The following is an 11,994-nucleotide window of genomic DNA, read 5'->3' as shown; positions in this document are numbered from 1 at the left end:
GCTTCCTGTAGTGTGGTCCACTTGATCTTTCAATCCTCTCCCTTTTTGAGATCTTGCGCTAAAATGATCTGTTAAAAAGGATGTATATAGTGGATAAAACGCATGCATCACGGTGGGCCCACAGAGCCCGTATCAGGACCGTCCATCTTTAGGTCGGTCCTGGTGGGGTAGTACACAATCCAGGCTGTAATCAGGACGCTTGATAACTTCAGGGCCCACGTCACCTGTTAGAATCATCTAGATGAGCAAGAGGGCAGTTCTGTAAAAAAAAAATCATGGAAATTCCCACTCTCTCCTTCCCTTTGTATATATAAAGAAGTCCCATCGCCCTAACATTTCTCGCAGGTGCTTGCATTCACTTCAAGCTTCTTCTTTTTTTCAGTACATCGCGGACAACAGTAGCTTCTTCGTTTCAATGGAGATTCCCATTTCTAGAGGCAGGGATATTGGTCAGAATCGTAATTTCCGGCAGAATTCAGGCCAGAATCGCCAGTTTCGGGAAGCCGGTGGCTTCCAGACCGGCGAGCTGAGGGTGACGGCCCATATCCAGAATTCGGACCGGGATCGTTCGTTCCAAGACGCAGCCTCGCGCCACTTGGATGGAAATAACATTCTTGTAAATTCCCATTCTCTCCTTCGCTATATATAAAAATTCATCTCTTTCTTTCTCACTGGTGCTTGCATACATTTGCAGTCTCTCTTGCTTCAATACATCATGGAGAACACTAGTTTCTTCTTTCAAGTGGAGAATCGCGCTTCCAGAGGCTCTAGAGGGAGCGGGAGATACCAATCTGATAACCCACACCAATATCGTAATTTCCGGCAGAATTCAGGCCAGAATCGCCAGCGTCGAGAAGCCGGTGGGCCCCAGTCGGCCGCGCCAACGGCGGCGGCCCATGTGCAGAATTCGGGCAGGGGTCGATCCTTCCGTGATACGGCCATCCCTCACTCGGCGGCGCCTAGAGCAAATGGCGGCGATGGCTGGACTGGCTCTGGTGGCGTGGGACGAGTCGGGAGAGGTGGGGCCCACTATGCGGCCCGCCAATCCAGTTCGGAGCCTGCTGCGACGACTGGCCCACTCGGTGAGCATTTCTTCCATTATTATCTTCGTTATATATATATATATATATATATATATATATATATATTCCGATGGCTTTGATTCGGACTATTTGGGTTGGTTAATTTGACTGAGTCGACTGCAGATCACGTGCCCGATGATGAAGTGGGCCCCACCATCAGGATGCCCTTGCCCAAAACCGGAGCTGGCCTGATCATCAGATAGGTTTGGACTCGGAATCGGTAGTGACCCCTCCAGTACTCGGTGCTGTGCTGTGGGCTCCACGATGATGTATGTGTTTTATCCATGCCGTGCACGCATTTTAGAGCATTATCCAAAAACTGAGGCTGATCCAAATCTCAGGTGGATCACACCCCAGGAATCAGTTCCAAGGGCCACAAAAGTCCTGGATCAAGCTCGGATTTGTGTTTTCCCTTCATCCAGTGTTACTTGATCAACAGGTTCTATGGCAAAGAAACCTTATGGTGGGCTTAGGAACTTTTTAATGGTGGGTGTTCAATCATATGACTGTTTTGCTGTGGTGTAGTCCACTTCAGATTTAGATATGCCTTTTGGGCTCGTTCTCTAAAATAATGATTTAAAATGGATCCACGGCATGGATAAAAACACAAACATCTTGGCAGGGCTCACTGGCTTTTCCAGCTGCTACTATTACGAACATACCGGAGCAGCCACTGCCGAATCCGAATTCGGTGGGGTTAGGGCCTGTTTGGGAGCCTGGATTCGGAACCCCTAGATTTCAATAATATTGGGTTCCAAATCCACGCTCCCAAACAGGCACTTACCTTAGTCTTGGATTTCATCATTTTCGGGCAAAACATATATTTAGTAATTAAATTGAAAGAATTTTAGGTGTAATCTAAGCTCTTACCAAATCCAAGCTCTTTGAGGGGATTTGAACTCCCTCTAGATTTGAAACCCCCATTTACTTTATGTTGCCAAACATAAAGGGGACTTGAAATCCCGTCAAATCCCTCCAAATCAATGGTGCCAAATTGCATGTGAAGGATCGTTTGGCACCATGGATTTGAGGGGATTTCAAATCATGTGGTTGTTTGGCGGCATAAAGTAACTAGAGGCTTTAAATCTAGGGCCTTCAAATCCCCTCAAAGAGGGGGTTTAAAATCCAGGGTGAGAGCTTGGATATGTAAAATCCTTTCAATAATTGCATGTGTAATATGTGTCACCGTACTATTATTCTATTGGGCACATGACCCACTAATGATATCAAAAAACAAATAGATTATCAATTGCATCACTATAATTAGTTTAATATGATGATCAACACCATCCAAACATTGTCCATGTAAATCAACGGTTAAAAATCATTGGTTAGTCACTCGGACATGAGCTTGTGCTTGTGGCCCACCCAAGATTCGGAATTTCATCATTTTCGGGCAAAGCATATATTTCAGCGGGCTTATTACAACCATTGTGTCAAAATTTACATACGCCACTAATTAGAGATATTAAAATTGATTTAGTAATTAAATTCAAACCCCTTTAAATAGACCATGCATAGCTACTTTTGGATTAAAGTAGATTCTCAATTCAGGGTGCCAAGCGCAATAGGGGGTTCCAAATCCATGCTCCCAAACGGGCCCTTACCTTAGTCTTTCGGGATGCCCTAGGCCTATGGCAGTGGATTACGTGTTATTCGAGAAACACCTTAGTGGGTGTTACCTTACTGTGGGGCCTACCTTGATGATGTGCTGTATATCCACAGCGTCCATCCGTTTCTCTGGTCCATTTTAGGGCGAGTCCCAAAAATTATGCAGATCCAAATCTCAGGTGGACCATACCACATAAAATAATGATGATTTGAGTGCCTCACCATTAAAAATTCTAAAGGGCCCATCATAATGTTTATCTGCAATCCAACCCATTGATAATGTCAATAACTTGATAATGGGTCAGCTTGATCCAAAACTTTTGTGGCCCATAAAATTTTTTTAATGGTCATTTATCACAATTTCTAGTGGTATGGCCCACCTAATATTTGGACCTTCTTAAGGTTTAAGATCACTGTCGTAAAATGAGATGAAAAAACAGATGGATGGCATGGATATACAACAAATACTTCAAGATGGCCCCACACAATTACCCAGGTTAATCCGCCCTCAGGCCTGAAACCCTAGCTTGCCTGCCCTGTCTCCAGATACATGATGGCCTAATCAACAGGTGTGACCGGGGATACCCTAACCTGAAAACAGGTTGAGTTGGGGTTGGGGGTCTGAAAACCCCAACCGATTTGAAATTGGGTTGGGTTTGTGTTGAGCACATTCGGGTCAGGTTGGGAAATAAGTTGGATCCGTCGGATCTGACCATCAGGCTCCTGGTGGCCCAAATTGGCACTAGACCCAGTTCTTCCTTAAGAACCCAAGGGAGGCCAGCAAGAACATTGCTCCAGGAACAGTTGTCCACATCACAATCATTCATCTTACATATGATTTTTATCTATGCAGCCACAATGGGAGCATCGGGACGAGCAAGCCGGCCCACGAACAATTCCTGCTCTATCATCCTCAGAGGATCATCCACAACAACTGTTGCACCAAACCACTATGGCTGGTCCCACCACTGCTCTGCGCTTTTCTCGTGGCGCATGGGGCCAGCAGTATGCAGACTCCAATATGTTCTCGCCACTGTCGTCGGCATCATCTTCTTCTTGGTCTTCATTGATCGCTTCAGTGAGATTGGTAACCCTCCGACGGTGAATGCTGATCTCAAGAATCGCATGATTTTCGGTTGTGAATGCTGATCTCAAGAATCAGATGATTTTCGGTTGATAACCGTTGGTTATGTATACTATATTCTATGTTATCAAATCATGTCCGGATGGAACATGCCCCAAAACTGGGATGCCCCAAAACTGGGATGCCCAAAACTGTGGAAGAATCTTATGTCTTTGAAACTATCCTGTTTGGAAGAACAATATGATTTTCGGTTGATAAGCGTTGGTTCAGTCTAACTTATGAGACCATGCCCAAACCCAACAGTCTTGGTTGGAAGAACTGTATGGTGTCCAGAGTGGAAGATCCCAGCTACCAATATTGGGCCTTCCAATCTTGGGCCTCTCTCTCTCTCTCTCTCAGCTAGTTTGCTTATTGGAGTGTGTTTAAGGAGAGTTGTTTTAGCAGTTACAATAGTGCTGGTTTTCTTATGGTTTGTGCGTTGCTTTGTAGACATAGCTAGCTTGCTTATTGGAGTGGGTTCAAGGAGAGTTGTTTTAGCAGTTACAATAGTGTTGGTTTTCTTATGGTTTGTGTGTTGCTTCGTTTCATGTACTCATATCATTAGACTCATGTCTACAATGCTTTGTCGTTTGTATTTGAAAGATGTGTTGTCTCCTAATAAATTTTACTTGTGTGGAAGATTTTTCTTGTAAATTATCAAGTTTTCTATGGCTACATGTTATTTGAGCTTTCCATCAGGTGGGCCACACATATCTTTTGGCATGACTCCTCTCAAAAAACATATGGGGAAGTTTTTTTTTTTTTTTTTTTTCCTATCCATCCATTTGTTTTGTACATGGGGCCAAATCGGGAGCAAAATAGCCTGATTGTTTAGCTAGATATTTAAACAGTGTGGCCCACCTAATGGAGACGTCAGATCTTGGGCGTGTAACATATTGGCAAGTGTGCTCATGTGTGGGTCATGCATGTGAGCTTTGAAAGCTACTCGAGTTGGTGGTTATCAAGGGTTGATATCATTAAAAGCAGTGCACTTGTACAAGATCCGGACCGTTAATTTATGGAACTTGTACTGTAGATGTAATGTACCCAATGAATGATTAGAGAACTTTTAGGATTGTAAATGGCCGGTTGGTCCATGCAGCGGTGGATATTCGGGGGTCAAAAAGTCATGTGGTCTGTGGTGCGTGGCATAGTTGTTGCAAGGTATAATAGATAATCGATGAATGAGGGAGATTTAGCAATAGATGAATGGTGGAGATTAAACACTTATAACTTAGATGGAGAATATTGAGAAATGCATATCTGTCAGTCCCTGTTTTCCTGTCATACGTTAATGGTGTGAACTTGTGAATTTTCCTGCCATACATTAAGAATTTATTAATAATATTTTTCACTTAGACAGGAGAAACCATTCTTTCTCTAAGTCCACGGATGTGGCCCATCAAGTGGGTTTCTGATTGATTTTCTAATTACACAGGTAATTGCAGGTAAATGGGTAATAATTATTTACCTGAGTATTTCCGGTTAGATTTCCAGGGTGACGTTGACCACCACCTTTCATTTGTAGCACTCCTCACATCGCCCGAGGAGAAAATTGTTAAATTGTGGGGCCCATAATGATGTGTGTGTCTTATCCACACCATCCATCCCTTTAGTCAACTCATTTTAGGGCATGAGCAAAAAAATGACGCAGATCCAAAGATCAAGCGGATCACACCACCTGAAAAAATGGGAATATGGGAATTGAACTCCTACCATTGAAAGCTTCCTGAGGACTCCAAAAGTTTTGGAGTCTTTTGTTTCCCCTTTGTCTATGACTATGTGACCTTATGAACAGGTTGGATGGCAAATAAACATCAATGTGGGCCCTAGGGAGAAAATCGCTTTCAATCGTTAATGTCTTAATGATCATTGTTTCCTAAGGTGTCGTCCGCTTGAGCTTTCGATCTACCTTTTTTTTGGTTTCATGCTTTAAAATGTATTTTTAAAAGGATGGATGGTGTGGATAACTCACATATATCATGGTGGGGCCTACATATTTAATTCAGAAATAACAAGTATTGTAGACCACTTTTCGAAATGTAATTCCTCGTGAATTTCAAACAGGTGGTACTGAGTAATCGAATTTCAAACAGGTGGTACTGAGTAATCAAACAGGTGGTAGTAAGTAATAATAACTTATTTCCCTGTATTTACTAGGAAAATGAAAAATCAAACAGCCCTAACAGGTGATGGGACTTGGTGTGTAAAAAAAAAATAATCATGAGTAGGTACATACGTGCTCATGCACATATGTAATTTACTAAAAAGATGTATAAATGAATACACGTGTACACACTTTTAAACTCTTATATTCATTATTAAGAACTTTGAACCTTTATATATCCTGGTACACACTATCACTCATAAAATCAATTATTGAATTTTCTATTCACCATATGATTAAGATATTTGATCATCCACTTTGATTTTTTATCACCTGATCATAATATCTCAATTATGAGATCTTCATACCCACTTATATACATATCTAATCAAGAATTAAATCTGATTATCTTACTATTCACCATTGTATAAATTTAACCTACTATTGAGATCACAATTTATGAATCTTCCTTCCATGTACATAAATTTGGGCTATTCTTCACACATCTTGGGCTTATAATTCATAATCCACTTGACTTATATCAATCAATCCATTCGTTAACGGAACTCTCTATGGATAGATAAAGTTATCTAACTATTTGATTTCAATTTGAATCCTTAAATCATTTATTAAATAAATAATGGAAACGATTTAAGCCATTTATACCGATCATCAGCGAATACATCATGATTCTAATACACTAATTATGAGTATTTTATACGGTTAAAATCAAATCATAATAGTTACATACGTGCCATTAACCATCTTATGTACAGCTTTCCAAAGTGCACATATTTACACCTAATACTGAAACTTAAAAATAAATTATTTTTTTTAAAAAAAATTGATTTCTAGGAATCCAATCGTGATAAAATTTCAAACACGGTCGGTTCAATTGTATTCAATCCAATTGAATTGTACATTTTTAATTTTGGCAGCAAAATTACAAGAGTTACTATCCATTGGATTTTACATCATATCAGCTAGATGACCCACCCAAAAATCACATAAACACATCATTTCAACATACTCATGCACGAGAACAGTTTCAGACAAAAGACCTCAGATAGTTGTAGTATTTTCTTGGAATAAATATCGTTTGGTCTTCCACTGGCAGTAACTTGTCCCAGAGAAAATATGCATTAGATATTTTGAAAGAAACAAGGTTAATTGGATGTAAATCATGCAACACTTTAATGGACATGAATAGAAAAATGATGGATGAGAGGGGTAATGTAACACCCCGTACTTTCCAGTACTCGAGTGTTACCGTTTAACCAAACTTAGCATAAATACAAGCTAGGCTTAAGTAAACATTTACGTTCATCCTAGTTTAAATCTGACCGTTGAAAGCAGTCCGCACCTATGTATCAAGTTATCCATCCGTTAATCTTCGAGACGAACCATCACGTCATTAGTTCAACCCATTGTTAGGATTTCGATCACCTCGTTAGATGAATCAAACCATCCAGTAGTCATATAATATTTAATAAGTATATTTATTTTATTTATTAAATTTTACACAATCACAAATCAAAACAATTGTGGATGTATTTGATTATCTATTTACCAATTAAATAATGTATGAAAATGTATTGTAACAGAGTGATATGAATGTACTTAATTAATGTATATAAAATATTATGAAAATAATATTATATTAAATAAACATAACGAATAATAATTTTACAACATATAATTGAATTATAAATATTAGTGTAGTATTAAATATCTTTTATAAAGACATATACAAAATTATTAGATATTTTAATAAAGTTGTATATTATTTAATAATGCAATTTTAAATATGGTGTTGTACAATTTCCAATTCGTATATATGTATAGTGCGAAATTGTATATTATGAATTATACACTAGTAAATGTGTGGCCAATAGCATGTATATCATAGTATGTTAATATTAAAATTATATGTATATAAGTGTAAATTGTTTTAATCAATGTAATTATAAGAAATATGCAATAGTAATAAACTTTATATTAATTGGTCAGTAATATATGATGAAAGCCTTAAAAATGGGCCATTAGGATTTTTTAACCGTTGAAATTCAATCTTGTGGTGATCCGACCCTAAGATCAATGGGAAGCCACTGTTTGAGCTAAGAATCAGCTCGTTTGGCCCACCTGGACCTTGGATCTACCCCATCTTTGGTACCAAGGGGAATATATGGAGTGGATCTGTCGCAAACATCACGGTGCATATAATGGAGTGTGTGTACACAGCTGGTGCACGTCCGCTGTGCACCAGATGTGCCAGGCCGGTTAGCACGAGCTGACTCGTTTCTGCCCAGAAAAAGGAGGATTTCTCCCTCTCTCTTCGTTTGTGGCAGCGGGCGGACGAGCGTTCGGAGTTTTGATCAGTGGCCCACCTGTACGGTTCATACGGATAATCCAAACCGTCCATCTGACGTAGGACATACGTGCAACCAAAATCCCATAATTTCATGCTATTCCACACGTGTTCATGCACACGATCCTCGCCGCAAGTGAGCCCGAAAACACAAAGTTTCCTAAAATGGAAACCTTCTTGCTGCTGCCAACATGGCAATCCGCGTACCCTCTACCCTTTCCAATCTCAGCCGTCCTAGCTAGGTTTTTAGAGATGAAAGAGAATGAGGGAGAACCAGCCGTTTCCCTTCTCCATTCGAACCCACCGACGCATCCTCCTCCAAGCTTCAGTGGAGCTTGTCTACAAGCTTCCAAGGGTCGTCACAAACCTCCTGCAAGAGTCGGATTGGAGGGTATGAAGGGATGGTGAATCTACCATTGAAGCACGAGTTTCTTCCCCGTTCGAACCGCGCCGTTTGTCCGAGCTTGAAACCCACTGCTGGACGTTTCTAGCAGTGGAAAGAGGGAAGGAAATAAAGAAAGAATAGAGAGAGGAAAGAAAAAGAAAAAGAAAAGAAAAGAAGGAGAGAGACAGAGAAAGAGAGTGGGTTCAAACCTGACTCACTGTCAAGTCAGCTGAACCCAGCTCGAGTCAGGCCGAGTTGGATGTCCTTGCTGGACGTCCCAGCATGTAAAGAAGAAGAAGGGAAGGAAGAGAGTAGGAGAAAGGAAGAGTTGGGTGGGTGGCTATCGCACCAACCCGACCCAGTCGAGTTGAGCTCGACTCAGGCGCTAGCTCGGTCCAGGTTTGTTGGACAGTGCAGAACGAAAAAAAAAAAAGGGGAGGTTAGAAGAAGAGGGGAGAGTGACTAAGAGAGAAAACGAGAAGGAGAGAGGGAGGAAGAAAGCAAAAAAAAAAAAAAAAAAAAATGTGGGGAAGAAAAGTGAGAGAGAGGAGGTTGGGGCTGCTGTTCAGCTGGAGCCGAGTCGACTCGGTTTAAACCGAGTATGACTAAGTTGAATCAGGCGCGGGCCTGGTCCAGTTGGGTTTCCAACAAGAGAAGAGGGAGAGAGAAAGAGTAAGGAAGAGGAGAGAGAGAGAGTTTGGGGTTTTTGGTGGTTGCCGAGTCGACTCGATGGAGTTGGGCTGACTCTGGGTCTGACCTACTCTAAGCCTTATAGCTGCTGGGTGATAGGTTTGCATCGAGTCGTTAAGTTGAGCTACCAACCAAGGTAAATCGAAACCCATCTCATCTATTCGTTGTTGAATTAACTTAGTGAGTTTTGATGAGTCTACTATCCATAGAATGCTAATTATTAACAGTCTTCCTTAATGTTTTGATTAAGTCGTGGCCAAATGCCTATCGATCGGATTTGACCGTATTGGGTTGCAATCACCCGTCATCTAGCGGGCCCGATTTTCATGTATATGGGCCCTGGCAATCTCAAGCATTCACAATAAAATGCATAGCCATTAGCAATTATCTATACTAATAATAGTTATTATGGACATATAATAATAATAATAATAATGTCATTATTAAATCCTAGTGCCTTGTTTTGCCACTCTCAAATGTTATTATTAATAGTAGGTCATAATATTAGTTATCATCATAACGATTGTTATTACTACGTTAGGCAATATGACTAATAACAATAATGCTAATAGTTACTTCGTAATTATTAAATTTACATCATAATTAATGGTACACCAACTAGGGTTCGAAATCCTAACCCTAAGTAATCCTAACTCTAGGTTAAGACCCTAAACCTAAATAGTGTGTAAGCTTGGGTTTAATTGTACGACTTTGCAATTGATGGTAGGAATTGATTCCAAGGAAGCATGCATTTCTTAGCGATGGTGCAGGCGGTTCAAACATAAGGTGATGACTCACCCTTTGAACTTCTCATTTAAATTCATTGATCTAATCATAGATGTTGCTTTAATCCCTTCCACTTAATATCTCCTAAGTTACTTGATTGAGCTGCTTAACATATTATGTGAATATGTTAATATGTTGCGCACCTGATTCCTGTGTTAAATAATGAATACATCTCTTAAATTATAACAAACATAAATGATTGATGATAATATGCTATTTTTAGTCGTACATTGTTAATTAACTGTATGTTTGTCGTTTGTGATTGAGTGATGTAATGAATAAAACATGTCATGAACTCACCATCTTGCAGTTCATATTTGACTTACGCGACTTGGATCGCACATTTGCCTTACACGGCTTGGACCGCATATTTGCCCTCGTGGCTTTGATGGGTTATTGGTGCCCTTTTGTGGCTTATTGGTTACATCTGCATATCTTGTTGATTTTCGGATCATTATGCGGAGTTCGTTATGATTTTCAGGTGGAGCTGAAGTTCGCTTGTCAATTTTCTAGCCATCTTGCGGAGTTCATACGATTTTTGAATGACGTCGGAGTTCCCATGATTGGTTCTCTCTTCATCTTGCGGAGTTCAGTCGTACCATAATTTTCGGGTGGAACTAAAGTTCGCTTATTGATTTTCTAGCCATCTTGCGGAGTTCACGTACGATATGATTTCTGGGTGAAGTAAATGTTTGTATGTCGATTTTCTAGCCATCTTGCGGTGTTCAATCGTACCATGATTTTCGGATGGTGCTGAAGTTTGCTTATCGATTTTCTAGCCATCTTGCGGAGTTCACATATAATGTGATTTTAGGTGCAATAGAAAGTCGTATGATTGATTATTTGATTATCTGGATGTATTCTCTTATATTGCGACTGCCATTATATTTTTCTTTTGATGAGATTCTATTAATTGACTTAAATTTTGAGTATATAAGTATGATTATGAAATGCCCTGTTAATATATCCATTTTCATGACTTGCGATTTATATTGGATTATGAATAATGAGTGTGCAATCTTAGAAGGGGTTCCTCACTGCGATAGTCATTGACCCTATCAAACCGTAACAGTTGATGCAGGTATAGAGCGAGCTGATGTTGTTCACTGGGTTACTAGAGTAGATTGGGTAGCTAAGAAGGTAGACGAGATCCCTACGGCCCATATTGAGCTCCACCACTAGTTGATAGATTTCCATTTTTACTTATATGAACTTGGTTATTTGGGATTGTATAAGCCCTGTATGGGCGATACATTTGAATTTTCGTTATGGTTGGAATGTTTCATGCAATGCATTGTTTATTCTAACTTCATTGCTGTTAACTCTGATTAATGATAAGCAGTTCAAATTTATATTAAATTTTATAGGTCAACACTCAGGTTTTTGGAGAACGAGTCATATACTCGGGTTCCAAAAACCAGGGCGTTACAGGTGACCTTTACAAAGATCCTGAAAGTTACATAAGACTAGTAAGAAAGTTCGTTTATTTAATAGTCACATGTCTAAATGTCTTCTTTGCGATATGTGTTGTGAGTAGATTTATGCAGAAGCTACAAGTTCTGCATTAGGATGTTGTCTCACGCATCCTTCACAATGTGAAGAAAGCTCTCGAATTGGGCATGGTATATAAGTCATATAATCATCTCAAATTGGAATCATATACATATGTTGATTGAGCTAGTTTAGTGGTTAACAGAAAATCTACATTTGGATAATATATGTTTGTTGGTGGAAACTTGGTCACATGGAAGAGTAAAAAACATATTGTAATAGCAAGATCCAATGCAAAAGCAGATACAGAGTCATAAGATATGCAGTTTGTGAAAGTTTAAATTTACCATA

At 39.7% G+C, this 11,994-nt stretch overlaps 1 protein-coding gene across 1 annotated transcript in view; it reads left to right on the top strand.

The window, feature by feature from the left end:
- The first annotated feature begins 336 nt into the window (after positions 1 to 336).
- LOC131218728 (uncharacterized) overlaps positions 337 to 11,994 on the top strand; it is a 50,977-nt gene continuing 39,319 nt past the window's right edge. The window contains exons 1-2 of the mRNA XM_058213481.1: positions 337 to 616; positions 695 to 1,030. Coding sequence (XP_058069464.1) covers positions 416 to 616; positions 695 to 1,030 — 537 coding nt within the window. The 5' untranslated portion in view covers positions 337 to 415. The remainder of the gene's footprint in view (positions 617 to 694; positions 1,031 to 11,994) is intronic.

This window comes from Magnolia sinica, chromosome 11 (assembly GCF_029962835.1).
Source record: "Magnolia sinica isolate HGM2019 chromosome 11, MsV1, whole genome shotgun sequence".
Lineage (NCBI taxonomy): Eukaryota > Viridiplantae > Streptophyta > Magnoliopsida > Magnoliales > Magnoliaceae > Magnolia > Magnolia sinica.
The sequence above is the reverse complement of the archived record's forward strand: the minus strand, read 5'-3'. Positions and strand labels throughout refer to the sequence as shown.